Source organism: Suillus subalutaceus (genome assembly GCF_016647625.1).
Source record: "Suillus subalutaceus strain FC151 chromosome Unknown DFJ58scaffold_56, whole genome shotgun sequence".
In the NCBI taxonomy this organism is placed as follows: domain Eukaryota; kingdom Fungi; phylum Basidiomycota; class Agaricomycetes; order Boletales; family Suillaceae; genus Suillus; species Suillus subalutaceus.
Genome location: NW_024540305.1, coordinates 242,646 through 259,885, shown reverse-complemented (window position 1 = coordinate 259,885; position 17,240 = coordinate 242,646). Strand labels below are relative to the sequence as shown.

General features: G+C 48.0%; 7 protein-coding genes across 7 annotated transcripts; 2 read left to right on the top strand and 5 right to left on the bottom strand.

The window, feature by feature from the left end:
• Positions 1–21: 21 nt before the first annotated feature.
• On the bottom strand, positions 22–1,053 carry DFJ58DRAFT_841675 (uncharacterized protein; the record flags this gene model as incomplete). The annotated part of the gene is made up of 2 exons (XM_041392741.1): positions 22–428; positions 477–1,053. Coding segments are annotated over 2 exons (984 nt in total), but the record flags the coding sequence as incomplete, so codon positions are not given.
• A 579-nt stretch (positions 1,054–1,632) lies between these two features.
• On the bottom strand, positions 1,633–2,253 carry DFJ58DRAFT_660866 (uncharacterized protein; the record flags this gene model as incomplete). The annotated part of the gene is made up of 1 exon (XM_041382174.1): positions 1,633–2,253. A coding segment is annotated over one exon (621 nt), but the record flags the coding sequence as incomplete, so codon positions are not given.
• A 4,196-nt stretch (positions 2,254–6,449) lies between these two features.
• Positions 6,450–7,114, bottom strand: DFJ58DRAFT_841673 (uncharacterized protein; the record flags this gene model as incomplete). Its single annotated transcript, XM_041392740.1, has 5 exons — positions 6,450–6,496; positions 6,556–6,680; positions 6,767–6,853; positions 6,943–7,051; positions 7,108–7,114. The coding sequence occupies 5 exons, from the start codon at positions 7,112–7,114 to the stop codon at positions 6,450–6,452; spliced, it is 375 nt and encodes a 124-aa protein (XP_041243713.1).
• A 1,139-nt stretch (positions 7,115–8,253) lies between these two features.
• On the bottom strand, positions 8,254–9,531 carry DFJ58DRAFT_394711 (uncharacterized protein). The gene is made up of 3 exons (XM_041380185.1): positions 8,914–9,531; positions 8,695–8,859; positions 8,254–8,639 (listed from the first exon to the last, which is right to left on the bottom strand). The coding sequence occupies exons 1-3, from the start codon at positions 9,311–9,313 to the stop codon at positions 8,305–8,307; spliced, it is 900 nt and encodes a 299-aa protein (XP_041243712.1). The 5' UTR covers positions 9,314–9,531; the 3' UTR covers positions 8,254–8,304.
• Positions 9,532–11,500: 1,969 nt separating this feature from the next.
• Positions 11,501–12,255, top strand: DFJ58DRAFT_728249 (uncharacterized protein; the record flags this gene model as incomplete). The annotated part of the gene is made up of 2 exons (XM_041385573.1): positions 11,501–11,882; positions 11,933–12,255. The coding sequence occupies 2 exons, from the start codon at positions 11,501–11,503 to the stop codon at positions 12,253–12,255; spliced, it is 705 nt and encodes a 234-aa protein (XP_041243711.1).
• A 1,168-nt stretch (positions 12,256–13,423) lies between these two features.
• On the top strand, positions 13,424–14,943 carry DFJ58DRAFT_841670 (uncharacterized protein; the record flags this gene model as incomplete). The annotated part of the gene is made up of 6 exons (XM_041392739.1): positions 13,424–13,578; positions 13,815–13,864; positions 13,908–13,920; positions 13,976–14,099; positions 14,154–14,360; positions 14,689–14,943. 6 exons carry the CDS (start codon positions 13,424–13,426, stop codon positions 14,941–14,943), a joined length of 804 nt encoding a protein of 267 aa, XP_041243710.1.
• A 660-nt stretch (positions 14,944–15,603) lies between these two features.
• Positions 15,604–17,214, bottom strand: DFJ58DRAFT_789623 (NAD(P)-binding protein). Its single transcript, XM_041390230.1, has 6 exons — positions 16,832–17,214; positions 16,734–16,778; positions 16,613–16,674; positions 16,260–16,551; positions 16,057–16,210; positions 15,604–15,996 (listed from the first exon to the last, which is right to left on the bottom strand). Exons 1-6 carry the CDS (start codon positions 16,869–16,871, stop codon positions 15,864–15,866), a joined length of 726 nt encoding a protein of 241 aa, XP_041243709.1. The 5' UTR covers positions 16,872–17,214; the 3' UTR covers positions 15,604–15,863.
• Between the last annotated feature and the right edge of the window lie 26 nt (positions 17,215–17,240).

Genomic DNA, 17,240 nt, shown 5'->3' with positions numbered 1-17,240 from the left:
ACAGCGTCTGCATCGATCTACCCCGAGGTTTGATGGCAATGGGATTACAGTGAGCTCAGGGGAGTTTGCCCATGTGTCAGATGTCTCGGTGAAGTCTGCCAAGTCATCATCGAGATCATCAAGAATGTCCAAGTACAAGTCTTCAGGATCATCATCTGCATCAAATCCCTCTCCGAGATGCGTAATAGCAGACCGAGTGAATCCATCTATCTGGCCTTGGAGACGATCGCGTTGCCGGGCGATGTCTAACTTCTGTGTCTCGGTAGTTCTTCTACCAATTCTTCGGACCTCGATGAGCAATGCGATTTGAGCCTCTTCAATCGCCAACCCCATTGATATCCATGTCGCCACAGACCTGCGAGCAGGTGCTGCATTTCGGGCATTACCCTCCTCTAGTAGCCTAAGCTCGATCTCCTTTTTGCTCGGTGCTGAATGCAAAATTAATTCAGACTTTGATGGAGACAAAGTCAACTAACCCTTCTTGATATTAATCTCATATACATCCATAGCCGCAGGATTATTTATTCTGCTGGACTGAGCGATCCTCTCGCTGGCTAGCCACTCTGTCTTTGAATCGCTGGGTGCTGCTTCATTGAGTATGTCGAAAGCCTTTTCACTTTCGGCAATGCCATTCTCACCTGCTTGTATTTTCGGCAAAGGGTTCCTTTTCATGCGGATCATCTTGCAGAAATTGGAATCATTCATCTGATAATCGAGACATTCCTTTCGATGCGGGGATGTCATTCCCCGAGCAGCAGGGGAAATCAGGTTGAGACATGACCATAGGGTCTCCATGATCTCTCCATCAATCCGACCGATGCCTTCGATAAAATTCGACACATATCGGACATAGCAGCTGTCCTGATGTCTGTGGATGTGCCACAACCCGATTCCGGGAATGATGGTCAATTCCGGAACCATTTCGAGAAATCGGCTTCGATCCACCCGAACCCGAAAGTGCTTGTTGTATTGACAGTTGATATCATAGAAGGTGACCGCCCTGGTGATGCCTTCCATGTTGTGCCGGGCAGCCTCACAAAGGGCATAGTCCATGTTTCATTTGTCTGCGAATGATGCATGGTTAACTCGTGAATATCGAATGGCTGGGTCGGCTTGCCTTCGCCTTTCTGAAAATCTACCATCGAGTGAGGAACAAAGCAACCGTGTCTCGCACAGGCTACTCCCCCGATACCCGTGGATTCCAGCTTGTGCCGAGCCGCATTTGCTTGATTTACAGCCCGGTGATTGTTGCAGCTTGATTTTTCTAAAGTGTCGGCAGCCTCTGCAAGATGCGTGTTATACCTGTCCTTTCCCACCATGAATCCCAACCCATCTGACAGCCAAACTTCATCAAATGGCTTCATGGGATGCAGGTGTTCAGCTTTGAAATTTCCATCCATAACAAATGACCGGGTGTATTTCCACCTTGGAGTTGTTATTATTGCTGAGGTGACTTCGGTATCGAGGAAGACTCACTCATCAAGTGATTCATCCCCTGAGAAGGACACATTAATCCCAGGCTGAGGACATGCCGGGCAAATAATGCGAGATCTCCTGCATTCGGGCTGTCGGAACAATGGCCGAAGCCATGCCATTTCATTGTCTTCAACTGCCTCCACTGTCGGGCGACTCTCATGAGCTCTCAGTATTGGTCCTTGCCCCATGCCTTGTCAATATAATGTCCTTTAGATGAGAGAGACATGGCATTACCGGTACAAGGTGTGGAAACATCCTCGAGGTCATTCGCCGGAGCTTGCTGTAATAGTTCATCGCCGAGGTCCCACATTCAAGGTTGTCCAATAGAAAATCATCGAGAACCCTGAAGGTGAATAAAGTCTTCGGCTTGTTAAATGAAGCGGGGAAAAATCCATGTCGAAACATTTGAAGGTCTGGACTCATGGCATTTGGACAATCGCAGCATCGAACCCGGAGGCGATGAACTCCGGACTTGTCAATGATGACCATGGTGTTTTCCTTCGGCTGGAACTCGGGGTCCCGACACAGATGGTAGATCTTCAGGCTCAAGCTGGTCTTCTGGTTCATCTTCTTCAAACAAGTCCCACCTATCCGTAAGTACCGGACATGTTTACCCTCATGACCGAGGTGTATGACGAGTCCGACGTGAGCGAGACAACTTTGCTCAAAGAATTGACCATTCCATTGACTGATCCAATGGAAGGGATTGCAAAGATGTTGACTTCTGCAACAGCCAGTGCAATAGAGTGGCTCCCCAAGACAATCTTGACATTTGTAGACCCCATCCTGGTCGCAGACGACGCATCTCCTATCTTCTGGTGGAGCTTCTCGATCCAGGAGGTGATGCAGATATGATTTCTGCCTTGGCAGCCATTGCCTGAGGTAGTCATTCTGACTCTGGATTTGTTATACTTAGCTATCATTTGAATTGCAATGCAACATTTTACATGAACTTGCCATGGTTTTTGGGAGTTGCAAAGGCTCAAATGAGGCTTGGTCTTGCTCGTAAGTATTGTCAGGAATGTCTTCCCAAAGAGGTGGTGCCTCAACAGGCCGAAGTGTTGGTGATTCTGGGGGAGAGCTAGGCATGGACCTGTATGCACGTCTTTTGTGCTTGCAAGTGGGACCTTGACCCAAATTTTCCTACCTCTGCTTCCCCTTGCTTCTACCCTGTGGGATCTTTGCAGTGGGGTGCATCTACCTATCTTCATGTTATTTTCTAAGGCTTCAAGCAAAGCACGAGCTCAGGAATGCGAATAAATTGTTATTGCAATGTGATCTTATGCGGTCTTGATGCGTCATTACAAATTCATTTCCAATAATGGAATTGCGTCCAATATGGGTTGATTAACCAACTGTTAGGCTTTGCTCAAAGTTGAACTTGTCACCGTTATTACTTCCACCTTTCTCATCCTCAGCCCTTTCTCATCCTCAGCCCTTTCTGCAATCTCATTCACAATGGCAAGATCAGGTCATTCCACTCAGTTGACTTCCACTTCTGGAAGACATAGGGCGCGTCAACCACAGACACAGAAGCTCACGGATAACGAAATTTCGGAGTTGAAGAACTACCTTCCTGAGTGGACTTTGGCGAAAAGGATTGAGAAGAGGGCAGTTTTCACTGCCATAGCTAGGGCTGCCAGGCTATTCGCTCCCAAGGTCGACCAAGCACAATGGAAGAAGAGGAAGCAGGTGATTCATCCTTGCTTCATTCAAAACTAAAATTTTAACATCTTATTCTTCCATGAACTCTCAGATGTACAAGACATGGTTGTTCAACAACCAGAAAAAGAAGGAGAGGAAGGACATGATAAAGTATGGGAGGAAATGGACTCCTAGGCAGGTGATCTACCAGCAGAAACGGGAGGAGGTGCTGAAGAGGCTTGAGGACGAGTCCGGGGCAAAGCCAGGAGGTCCCGGTATGTTCAAGCATTATCAGGCGGCTGTAAAAAGAGTCATGGCTAATTGTCCGATGATGAGTTGGAGAAGGTGAAAGACACGGCTGAAGAATGGTCCAGCAACTTTCCTCCTCCTGAGATACAAGCACAAGTGGCTCGTAAGAAGGGACCGGCGTATATGGAGCACTTTTCGAAGGAGATGTGGAGGCAATGCGGGATGAGAGTGTTTGTGATGTTGGCATGGAAGAATGAACAGGGAGAGGTGCTGTTCGGGATGTAAGTCAATTTTGTCATCGCAGATCTTCGATCTCAATACATTTCATGCAGGCATGATGATAACGAGGCATTAGGAGATGGGGAAAGTTTCATGAAGACGAAGGACTGGGAGGACATCGAGCCAGTTTGGCAGGAGTACGCGCAGGAACAATTCGGTGAGTGTTTGATCTCTGGTTACTGGAATGAATTGGTTGATCTTTGTCATGATAGGTGCTGGGGCACGAGATGGTGGGGCGACAGGTGAATGGAGGTCAAAAGAGAATCAGGAAGCCTGCTTTCGAACTCGAAATTGATGGGGATGGGATGCCGGTGCTTCCTGACATCACCGAGACGAAACTCGAGGAGAAGAAAGCCATCGTCAGAGCATTTCTCACATTGCACTATCGTGAGTCCGTCGTCGCAACACCCGAACATTTGTTGAATGCATTTATACAGGTATCTGTTCTGGGATTGTCAAGGCAGTTGTGCCATGGAGCGCCATCATACAAAGTCAGGATGACTTTGTGGCAAGAACGTATCTTCCGGCGGATGTGGACTTGAAGGAGCCTTCGAAGTTGCAACATTGGGACACGACCGCCTTACTGAATTTCTGGTATGCTCGGCAGGAGAAAGGCGAAGGTCCAACATTCCTGTTCAAAGCATGGAGGAACAGAGATGGGGACATGGTAGCCTCGGTTGTATCCGGAAATTCACCTTCTCATCGGACTTGTAATGCCAGACGAGTTATGATCCGAAGGCCTCGGAATTTATCGACCGAAACTGACAGTGATCCCGAGGCCAATCACGAGAGTGATCCAGAGAGCAATCCCGAGGACGACACTCATCACATGGAGGATGATGCTGATGATGACACAGAGGAAGGTAGATCCCCGCAAAAGAGACCCAGAGCAGAGCCTGGTCCTTCGACAGCACATGAAGGGACAGCAGTCCCACATGCAATTCCAAAGCCTCGCCCGGTCAATGCAGGGAAGACTGGTGCACTGCTGACATCGCGAATGGGCGACCTCCTGACTGGGCTGACTGCGAGAGTCACTCGCAATGTTCAGGAGGATGGTGCAACAGAACGAGTCAATAGGTCGCCGGCGCCGAAGAACATGCGGGGAAGGAAAGCGGTGATTGAGCCATCGGCGAGGACAACCCGGAGTAAGTCAACACAGCAGCCATTGGACACAAGCACTCGAGTGACGAGAGCAAGGGGAAAGAAGTAATGGGCTGATACTACACTGCCTGCCATTACCTGCTTGTATTTACATGTCAATGTGTAACTTTCATATATCAGACCTAATATGATATGCAGAGTCCCCACTAGTGAATATCGATTATTGAGTCCCGACTATTGAGTCCCGACTATTGAGTCCCAACTATTGAGTCACAAACATTGAATCCCGACTATCAAACACTGAGTCCCGACTATTGAGCGTCGAGTCCCAAGCATCGAACATCGAGTCCCGAAAATCGAGTGCCGAGTGTTGAGTCCCGATTATCGACTCCTGAATATCAAACATCAAGTCCCGACTATCGAGTCCCGAGTGTTGAGTCCCAATTATCGAATCCCGACCATCGTGTATCGAGTCCCGTTCGACACCCGGGGACATGTATTGAAAAATTTGGTAGTGTACATGATGTGGGGATGTCAATGAAAATTCACAGGTTGCAATGCAGTAATTCACATGGTCAGTTGTTCTTCAAAGTGTTCAATCATGGAATCTACTACCTTGAGCATTTCAATGCTCATCTGTTCAACTCTTTGCAACCTCTGCAGGTCTGCATCAGCTTTTTTCAGTTTGTCGGATGTTTCTGCCCAAGCAGTTCGGAATGGACGCTCGGCCTTGATTAGTTGTTGGATGGAAGGGTCAGGAAGACCTCCAGTACGGCGTTTGTAATCATGGAGTCGATCTTGGACGGATTGGTCTTCCAGAAAGATTAGCTCAAAGATAACTGCTCTGCTTTCAGATACTCACATTCTGGGTGTTGGTATTTTCCGAAAGGATGGAGCTCCCGGACCATCAACCGTACATCCTCGATATTGAGCTCCGGCTGGTCTGCAGGGAGTTCGGTAGATGATTGTCGGCTTGGGAGATAAGATCAGTCTCCATAATGGTCCAGAATGAATGGACCCACATGAAATAGACACCTCTGAGGTAGCCAGAGCAAAAGTGGGAGGATCAGCAGAGTCCAGCAACTCATCAACATCAATGACATCATCCTCAGGCCCGAGGTACAAGTCTGTATCAATGAGACAGCTGGCATCATCAGCTTGACCCAGATGTGATTGATCTTCAAGGGTGAAGTTAGCATGCATGGTGATCCCAGGTCATCAGTAATGTATAGTCATACCGGGTATTGCAGCCGACGCATCCGGGGGTCCGGATGACATAGAATCATATTCTATGTCATCATCCGGCCCGAGGTATAAGTCATCTAAGTCATCTAAGGGATACCCGGTGAATAGATAAGGCATGATAAGAATACAACATACCTAGTGATGCCCGGCTGCTCATCGGGATATTCACACCTATATCCATGCGGATACTGTCCTGCCGCGCCATAGTACTGGTTGCTTGCTGGGTGTCAGTAATCTTCATAGTACCCGTCTCGAGCGTTGCGGTAGGGAGCCTTAATCATGGTGTATTCACCGCTACAATGGTAGCGTTCGTCATAGTGCTGAGGGCTTAGACTGACTGAACCGTTGTTTATGCATTGGCGCTTACGGAAGTGGACATATTGATTGTTCGGGGAATGTCACCAAACGGTGACGAGGATACGGATAAGATGGGAGGCAGTGGCTCAAATTGCAGACTATACTAGACATCGAGGCATGAGAAAGTATAGGTTCGTGAAGAGACCTACAAAGCAAAGAGAGATATTGTGAGCAGTGTGGTGGCCGAAGCGTACGACAACGCACCCAAATTCAAACTCCACCAGCCCACGAGCTGTAGAAGACCAAATGATAACATGAGCATAAGGGCGTTCCGCAAAGAAGAACCCATGCGATTCGTGAACGCTTGAACGGTCGGCAAAGACCAGCGCCTGAAGAATAGTAGGTAGTAGACTAAGACGAGGATAGACGGTCATGTAGTTGATGGCTTGGAAATGAGGGCGACGAAGCAACTGACAAATTGCAATGGCGTGATGTCAGATGAAGGAGAGGCATGGGTGTGTTTGGGATGGCAAGGTCGTCGAGGAATGCAAGCGTCGCAGAGCTGTACGGAGTATTAAGATGGCTAGGAGGAAGCCAGGCATTGTTATAATCGAGCCTGGGTCTCTTCAACTTGAAGCTATTTTAACGTACGTAGTATGCATGGGAAATACGAACTTGTGGGACGATTTCTGGTAGCATTGGTCGACCCATGACCCGATCGTCGTTCCCCTTCGAACTTCTCCTCTCCAAAAGTCAGCCCCTCTGAGTCGTTGGAGTCTGAAAATGAATCTAATTTACATAAACTGAAAAACTTACATGTCATGGTCAGCTCGTCTATGATCTCCTCACCCAACTGTAACTCTGCTTAATGAGTTCGACGGGGATTGATCATCGGATCATGAGTGATGAGAGATGCGTGAGGGGGAGTGAATTCACTAAAGATACGCAAAGCAAGGACAGGTTTCTATATCTAAGTGAGTGGCTATGATAGCAGTATAACGGGAACTCCATATATAGCCGGTAGAGTAGTACTTCGAACCGGTACAAGGTGAAGTTCATAACCAGTAGTACAAAGGGAATTCCGTAGCCAGCGCAGTGGCGTTCCTTACTCTGGCAGAAGCGGGACCAATCGGTCTTGAGACCGTCAAACTCTACTAGTACCTGTGTATTTCAATTTTCCATCGCTTCTGAATTTTACCGCGAATATTGTGCGTAGTAGAGGATGAAGGCAGCTGTCCTGATTGGTGTCGATGACTAAGTCATTGTAGTTGTAGTTACGGCTTCTACCTATATCTATTCAACTTCCGACTAACCTGGGGCTCAACGCAGTGAATGCCCCTGCTTACTACTACACGTCTAACTTCAAATCATCCAGACTCTCCAAACCAGACATCTCCGCCGATTCTGTCGTGGAGTGTATGTTCGAAGCGAGCACGCCGTTCAGCCCCGTAGCCGCAGTAGTCGTTGTCAAGGTATCTGCCCCCCCCCTCCCCCCCGAACACGTACCGATCTTTGGATGGGCAGCAATGTGTTCCAGGAGCCACAGAACGATCTACCCGGCAGTAGTCCCGCACTAGCTTGTCAATTCATCCCAGTAAGAACGGTGAGATTCGAGCGTCTTTCCATCACCTTCACCTCGTGTCTAATAGCGTGGTTTATTTCCTATCGTAGCACTTCCCTGAAAACTGAAAACACATATGGCACCTCTTGACATTGCAAACAAGATCGCGTTGGTGCGCATAGCTTTTCCTATTCCTTTCGAGATCTTTATATCTATCTCTAGGGCTTTCCCTGTCCAGTGACAGCTCAGCCTCCCTCGGAGTAGCGAATGAGTTCAAGGGTGAACTTTCGGCCACCTTGGCGGCCTTGTAGCAAGCGATACTAGTATCCCCTGGATGATGTCTTTTTCATAGGAACCACTTCAACAAAGATTGTGAGTACTTATGCACATATACTTGATCTATATTAACACAGTCATGATGAGATAGCGACTCTATTGTGCAAGGAAACATTCTAGGATCTTCCACATCTGGACCGAAGGATATGCTCATTCATCTGATACGGGCGCTTGAACTCTCTTCCGCAACCTGAACAAACAGCCTTAATCTTCCCCTCGTGCACCTCTTTGACATGACGAGTGAGGTTGTCCTTGTTGATGAATGCCGAGCACCCGTCCCAGGTGCATTTTACCTTGTCCTTTGCTTGACTAGCCTGCACAACGGGGACAGATAGTTGCTTGTCGGGTCTGGCTGAAGAACTTGATGCGACATGCTCCTCAGAATAAATGCCCTGCAAGGGTTGCGCAGCAGGCTCGTAGACGGAATCGGATGTGCCACGGAGCGATAAGTCTAGTGATACATTGTAAGCGTTTTAAGGAAAAGCTGTGAATGATAGCGAATTGACCTTGGACAAGGCGAGGATCCGCACCCTTTGATGACAATTCCGTGGCACGCGGGTCGCGGAATTCCGACAAGGCCTCAGAGTACGTGCTGTATCGTGGCTGAGTTAGAGAAGGTTGAACAACAGGCCCATAGTCGGCAGAACTGCGGGCGCCGTTGGGAAATAGGCCTGTTCGGACATGGTAAGTTTCTAAAGGAAAGGCTGCCTATACAGCAAAATTACCTTGGGGAGGACCTGTACCCTCTGACAGCGGTCCCACGAACAATGTTCTATGGAATGCGGGCTGTGGCACGAAGCAGCGGTCGTGCGAAGATACAAACAGTGGAATAGCATTGAGGCCATCGAGTCCTGCTTGAGAGTCGACGGTGCTATCACATCTGCCCGGATCCTCCATTGTGACATCTGACTGGCAGTTGTCAAGGAGATCCATAAAGAAGCTGCGGATCTCCTGGATTTCCTCTTGCATGCAACGCTCTAACCTGTCCAGGCGCTCAAGATATGGCTGTAGGACTGGTCTCATTGAATGTTGGTCAGGGGCCTGCCTTGGCCGCGAGGACGATGGGTTTTGTAGTGTCGATCTGGTGCGCTCATATCTTTGTCGATGCGCATGTAAGCTATCCATGTGTAGATTCTAGGTGACAGCTGAAGCGGTGCGGATGCGAAAGAATACTTGATATCCTTTGCGAGAGTTGGGCAATCGAATACAACCTGGAACATTGCCCACCTTTATACTATACATTCCATGCCCATGGCATGTCTGGCGGGCGTAATTTCGACTGCTCTGGCACAATGGATAATTCATTCTGCCTCGTGTTGCAACCTGTGTGGGGTTCAGCGGCAAGCATTCATGATACAAGTTCACGTTATTTTTAATTGAGTTCCGGTGAGATCAAGAAAATAGGGAACGTACCGTCTACTAATGGTAAGGTTATGTTGATGGTCTTAACCTGCCATCTCCCACAGCTACAGGCCCCAAACAGGAATTCCGGTTGCACCGGCTTACAATGGTAGTGTTCGTCACAGTGCTGAAGGCCTAGACTGACTGAACCGTTGTAGCTATGTTCACATTGGCGCTTACGGAAGTGGCCATCTTGATTGTTCAGGGAATGTCACCAATGGTGATGAGGATATGGATAAGATGGGAGGCAGTGGTTCAAATTGCAGACTATACTAGACATCGAGGCATGAGAAAGCATAGATTCATGAAGAGACCATGGTTCCAAACTAGGTCCTGATTAACGTCCGCCGCATCCCTCTATGCTGCACGGGGCAGTACTTGCCATGCACTTAAAATGGAGTAACACGATTCCTTTTTAGACAAGCGATGTGTTTTGGTAGCAGCTGACTAATTACATGAACCTACAGGCTACGAGAACCTACATAGCGCGCAGGAATAACAAGATTCCTATCACATATGGGTACATATGAGTTGACGTTCCAAAACTGTTTACGTCTCCACACGGCCGTGCTTGTACGCGGCTCTAGTCGCGAATAACCATCCTTGTACTTCCTATCACACCGGTGTAGATTCTCCCCATAAATAACTCACTTTTGACGTTGATAGGTTGTAAGTGTTTGCAAGAGCTTGATTCTTCAGTCAAGCTCAAAACTGAGCAGGAAAAACGACATATATAATATAAGAGAATATGGAATAGTGTCCTCGATAAGTCACAGCCTGTAAATACATGTGGCGGGCATACCTGATGAGGTGGCGGCAGATATAATTAATTAACGTAAGTGGCATTTGGCCGAATAAGGCCACAGTGCTTCTTCTGGAGTGTTGAGTGAAGGCAATGTGATATCGACTAACACTCCTGACGAATGAGAGCTTCCGTGCACTCAGATAGGCTGTGAATCACTGATTGGGACTAAAATTTCATGTATTCAACTTTACTACGGAGGATTGGGAAAGATACGTGGCACTTGGCACACTTTGGTCAGGAGATGGTCTGTTGGGACCACAGCCGAGAGCATCATGACCAGGGTCAGTGGAACACTATGCATTCCGGTACACAGCCGAGACTAAAGAACCTTGAGTGACGAATGGGTAAGTTCAAGTACATACAATATCTAGTTGCTTACCGATGGCTCACAGTTTTGTCTTGAAAATATTGAGGCTTGGACTCCTCTTGGCCCTTCAGAATCTCAGACTCTGACTGTATCAGAGGCAGTATAACTTTAAGTCTACACAAGATGGCAGTCTAACTTTACGGCATATCATGTGATCGTGAAAATGAATACTAATGCCAGCCCTTGGTTCGCTCAGAGTTTTGTTTTGAGAAAGTACTGGGATCTTGGCCATTCCGAATTCGGAGTCTCGGACTCTGACTGTATGAGAAGCCGTATAAATCTACACCAAATGGCGGTCCAACTGCAGCACATCCTGTGGTCGTGGAAAACTTCTATGGCTGACATCGGTTTTAATATGCAGTCTGCAGCCGTCGAGCGGCCTCTTGAATCTTGGACGTCAATATTTTAATATATAAATGCAGGAATCTTGCAAAGCCTAGCAAGTATTCTTGTTCTTGTGGTCACTCCAACTAGCCTATCCGAATTCATCCGAGTCACTGAATATAAAGGCAAGAATCTGGTCCAGGGCTTGCAACATCTACACCCTTGTACCATCCAGAACTTGCAAATCGGTGTTCAAAACAAGCATGGATTTGCAGAAGTGAGGTTACTTTACATGTCGTAGACTCGGATGAGCACTGAGCTTACCATAAATCTATATCTAAGGTCTAGATCAACGGTGACGATCCCCCCGTCGACATCGGCTTCACGATTAGAGCAAGTTCCCGATCGAAATTCAATGATAACAACCCTGCAATCATGTCTCGAGTGGCTCGACCGACACCATGACAAGATAATCAGCGTTTACAGGGAAACATTGGAGATCCGCACCCGCATTACGAAGCTTCGTGACAGCGTCCAGTCAGAAGCCACCGTGATGGATTCTGCTAGCAGCACTTACCCCCAAGCAATCTTCTATGAGCCTCAGAACATTGCAACAGTTGCACCTGATGAACCCAATGTTATGTTACCGCTGTTGAGTATGCCCGATCTCTTTGGCTTGCCACAGCCACTAGCCTATGGCAGACTTCCGGACCAAGAGTACGGTCCTTTAGAATATGCTGGGGTTATGGGATCGCTGCCAGAGGATACCAATCCTATGATTTGTCAACGTTCCTCAGGTAGGTTCGCTATATTTTCAGCCTAGGTAAACGTTTACCATGCACGACAGACGTATTGCTCTCCGGTTTTGTCAGCTATGAGCCCGGTGCACAACCCTTCCCACCTCACGATGGCATGTACTCTGAGGGAAATACAATGCTGGGCTCTTCATCTAGACTTGACCCACGACCCCCTCTCCCCATTGTGCAGGGCAGTCCAGACAAAGTAAAGTGCACTTGGCCTGGATGCTCGAAATTTGTCAAGAAGGAGAGTCGCGCTCGCCATGTGAACGAGACGCATTTACGGAAGGTCAAGACTGTCTACACCGGCTGTGGAAGAGGGTTCTCGCGTTCATATATGAAGAAAGGCCATATCTGCCCGCTCAAGATGTAAAGTCCCTAGATATCAGTACACCTTTTCACCTGCTTATTCCCCAATCCCACCAATTCGATTGCCTATGCAAAGCCATTGAACTACTCTCTGAGAGTGTTGATGTTCTGTTGCTACGAAGCATGAACACACCTTCTTGGACTGACTATCGACACCCTGCTACGATGCTCATAAATAGACCAGCGTACAGAATCGATCCGGACCGTGCCGGGTTCAGGATGATGACTTCTGAGTTAGTAGCATTTGCCACATCATGATTCTGTTTGAAGGAGCCTGTGTTATTCATTGGATAACAAATCGAAAGAAGTGGGAAAGGTGATACACACTAACGCAAATGATATTCAATGACACTGATCCGGCACTACACAATAGGAGAGCGTGACATTGAGTTGCAGTTTCAAGTTGGCAACTACCAGAGCTGGTCATGACTCATGGCAGTTATGACTTGTCTCGAACTCCAGATAGCGTGCGGAGTTTAAAATTCTTAGTGCGTCGTCTCGTCAGGTGGCAAAAGAATTGCAAGTTTGTGGCTGTGGTGATGGAACAGATCAGATTGCTGGGTTTGTCTGGTTAATCTGTACATATGACAATTGCAATATTGATCAAGTGGTTCAACGTTCAGGGCTCAGGTTTCAAGTCACAACACAATCAGCCCATCCCTCGTGGTACCGATCCCGACGCTCAACTATCATTGAAGAAATTGAGATGCATTTCGATCTGAATGGCAAACGCTCGTATGAAAACCCAGATTCGCGCAAACGGGCGTATGAATATGACTTATTTGGCCCCTCCTCCCAGACTTTGTCTCTGCTTCTTCGATGAATAGTCTCGGGGGATCCTACGATGGTGTGCCGAGCTGAGCACGAGGTCATTCATTCTGGCACCCGTACCTGCGAGGTACCCGCACCCGTGCAGATGCCTATCTGCCAATGAATGAGATCATCACATGCACAGGGAACGGAACTCTACGTGCAGTACTAAGTCTACTTCTACTTACGTACCTTATGGGACTAAATAAGCACCTTGTGATCCCCGCATGCCATGGCGGTTGCGGGAATCCAGTTAAATCCCGTGGTGTAGCGCGCATTCCAACAGGAATGAACACACATATTATTCAGGTGACACGTTATGAGCCAAACATATCAATTCATTTGATGTGCACGACGATGGAATGCCCAGAGAGGGCAATCCAAGTGGCAAGGAAGCGTCCACAGGTGGTAGTGAGGCAGACGCCGAAAACCGGAGTAAAGGACAATTTGCAGAGGTACCACTAGAATTTATCATAAATGCGTCGATTGTCGGAATTCGCCTAAGTGAAGTCAGACGGTGATTGGCTCTATATCACGAAGTAGGAGAGAACATACAAACTGGCGCGGCCAACGCGACGTCTAATTTTGGTTCGATAGCCGTTCTGAAATGAGCGAGATGGATCAGTTAATTTTGCTCAAGGCTGCAGCACATGAATCACTGGAGTAATCCAACGCCAGACCGCCATGAGCATGAAGCATCAATCAGGCGACAGTCATGAGGCTAGAACGTAGATAAAAAGCTATTCTCGCAAGGGATGGCAAGTTCTCTCTCAAAGAGGAGGAGTACCCTCTAACAAAGAGTAGTAAGTGTTCTCTTGCACTCACAATACTTGACCCACCCCCCAGAATCTACAAATGAGTAACTTACTTGCACATCATAGACGAAGGCATGGGCCTACTGTCAATCCTTGCAGGCTGCCGATAGCAAACTACCTGTGGATGTCATATACGCAGTTAGGGGTGCACCATCCAACAGTTCATGATTTTTGGACTGAGGGTATCTACCATCTTTCTGGACCGTGGGATCAATGCCAGAGGGTACGGATCCTCGCCTAGGTCAATCCCTCCAAGGTAAGTTTACTATATGCGCAGCTTTTCCTTGAAACGCTCACCACGTACGTCCAGAGTGTCCCTGCTACGGCACCTATGGGTCGGCTGGCTCTGAGCCCGGAGCACAAAACTTACTATCTCGGCATGTCACATACTCTGAGGGTCAGAGCTGGATGGCACCTCACGATCCGTGGGTTATGGGGTCGCTGTCAGAGGTTGCAGATCGACACCTACGTCAAATCGTCCAAGGTAAGTTATCTATAGGCACAGTTTGAACATTTGCCATGTACGACCAGAGTTGTTGCCTACGATATGGACAGAGAAAGCCCTAAAATAGATATAGAGATATTGAAAGGAATAAGAAAGACGATACACACCGATGCGAATAAATATTCAAATATGATTGTTTCTCGTGTGGTGACATCAGCGTTGATGGGGATGCAGCTGAACTGCTGGTGACGATCATCATGCATCATGACCTACTCAACTGCTTGATACTGTATGGAGATAAGCTACGCTATTAAATATGATATAAAGGGAATGGAAAACATACTCGAATATAAACCTTTCCATCTAGAATGCACTGACGCGGAGTGAGTGCGGGATTGCCAAATTCGGATCGTTCGGTGCCTCCCGTAACATAGGCGTTGCAACCTATCCAATGGTTGCTACGTCCTCGGGCGGCCACTGGCAGACGACTACTACTGCCATGGAGCAGAACGGTACGTCAGAGAGCGCTTCAAGCATGCGCTTCACGGCAGAAGGCTCGGTGGAAAGCCTGATCGCAAGGAAGCTAGCCAGGCCTGGGAGAGTCTGGATGGTTTCAAGTTAGATGTGTAACGAGCGGTAACATTTGCGGCGATTCAAGCAAAGTTGGCTGTTAGAAGTGATACAAAATTGAAAATACAGAGGTAGAATTTGAACTCCAAGTTTTGACTTTGATGGTTTCATAGACGAGCTGACCAGTGACCAGAAGTGCCATGTAAGTCAGTCCTAGATCAAAATATTGTCTGGCTCCAACGGCTTGCTGGCTTTTGGAGGGAGAAAGATAATGAAGGGGAACCACGATCAGGTCATATTGATTTCTACGGAACTTCCACCAGTTCGTATTTCCCATGCATGCGTTAAAATAGCTTGTCAACGTTAAGGGGCAACGACACAGATATTGTTTTTGTTCTCTTACGATTCTCTTTATGATGCCCCATCCGTATGAGTTTGACAACGCGATGATGGAACGGGCACGGACTGCAAGGGGCCAAACCTCTATAGCGGGAGGCTGCGGTTTTATCTATCGAGGAAGATCGAGGACTGACAAGACAGGACTCCTGCTACTGCGCCAGGACCCCTGGTACTCCAGAGGGCCAGCGCCCTGCTACAATGGCTGCTAGCAGACAGTATGATAAAGTATGATATCGTTAATGTTATGCTGCCCTTGCACTCGGAGCCTATGTCATAGTGGAATCGTCTAAAGCTTCATCTCGGTTTCGATTAATTGATGCTTAAGTATTAATTAATTAACATCCTGCATACACTCTCTCCGTTCGAAAGGTCCCAAGGTCTGGTCTCTGTGTAAAGCTACTCGACGTATTTCACGAGGCTGGAAATACTCATATCCACACTATAAATAATTAGTGCGACCTCTGGGCAAGATTCGCGCGGTGAAAATGAAATTCCCGAAACTGTTCCGAGTGCAGTATTATACCGAGCCACAAATCCTGCATTTTCGAGTCAAAGCACTCACTCGTGACTAACTCAGAGGTCTCCTACACAACCGCCTTCTACGAAGACAACCTGCCCAGTAACATGTCCTGAGACCACTGATGAAGACAGTACCGCTATTTGGTTTGCAACATCAAGAGGCGTCGCAAACTTTTTCAACGGAGTGCTGTTATAGTAGATAAGCCACGCTAGGTAGATACATCTCCCGGTAACGACAATGACTCACGCAGCTAATACAGGTCCGCTGACAGCCGGATCATTCAGTGCCTCTTGTACCATTGGCGTCGGAACCCATCCAGGTGCAATACAATTCACGCGTCCCCTCGGTGCGATCTTCACAATCTCGCTTTTGAGTGTCGTCGTCAAACCATACATCATCGCTGCTAGCGCTCAGCACATAGCTGATTGACAACAAAGATAAAAACTTACCACTCTTGCTGGTAGCATAATCGCCATGGTTCGCCTCGCCATATTTTCCTGCTGTGCTCCCAATGAGCACAATTGCAGCCCTGTCTTTCACGCTTTCTTTTGCTGCACGCATGTGGCGCAAGAACTCACGGCAGACCAGGAAGCTTGAGGTGAGGTTTGCGCTGATGGTGTGATCCCATTGTTCAATGGTCATATCGACGATGGGTACGTCCTGGGAGGGCCATATGCCGTGGTTGACCACGATTACTGCCACAGGGCCGAACGGCGTTTCCGAGAGCGCATCGAACATACTCTTCACGGCAGATTCAGAGGAGAGGTCTGCTTGTGCGCATTCGGAGTGCAGGGAAGTTGACTTGGAGAGTCTGGATGGGTTTAGAATTAGAGTTGTAATGTGCAGTCACATTTGCGCCGAGCGCTAGAAAGAAAAGCTGGATATCAGTCACATCTTTGGAGGCACAAAGACGATTGAATTACACAGGTAGAGTTTGACGGTCTCAAGGCCGATGCCTCCACTTGCGCCTGGGATGAGGGTGAGGAAATCATGAGGAAGCTGACGATGGAACTTACTGCACCTGTTACGAGGACGTGAATGTTTTTCAGCCCTAAATCCATCGTCTGACAAGGAAACAAGGTCAGGCTGAGTTAAGCTATTTCTACAGTGGTTAATCCCACGAATTCCCGTTTCCCAAGCCTCGGAGGTAAGCGAGAGAGCAAGGTTATGTCTCTACGCAGTATGCGTTCGCAAACCCTGTCGTTCTTGCATGTCTGGGGAAAGCGGCTCCTGACGTTAATCTCGGGCTGGTCGTCGTGTTTTACTGATAATTCTGTTCCAATTTGTTATCAAAAACATTGAGTGTTCCTGCTGCTGTCTTGACCGGGAAGGAGAGATAAGCTGTTTGAGCGGGTGACACACCTGTACATGTGGACTTAACGCCAAGTAGACTCTTCAGCACAGGACTGCTGTCAGCTGCCGTCCCGTCG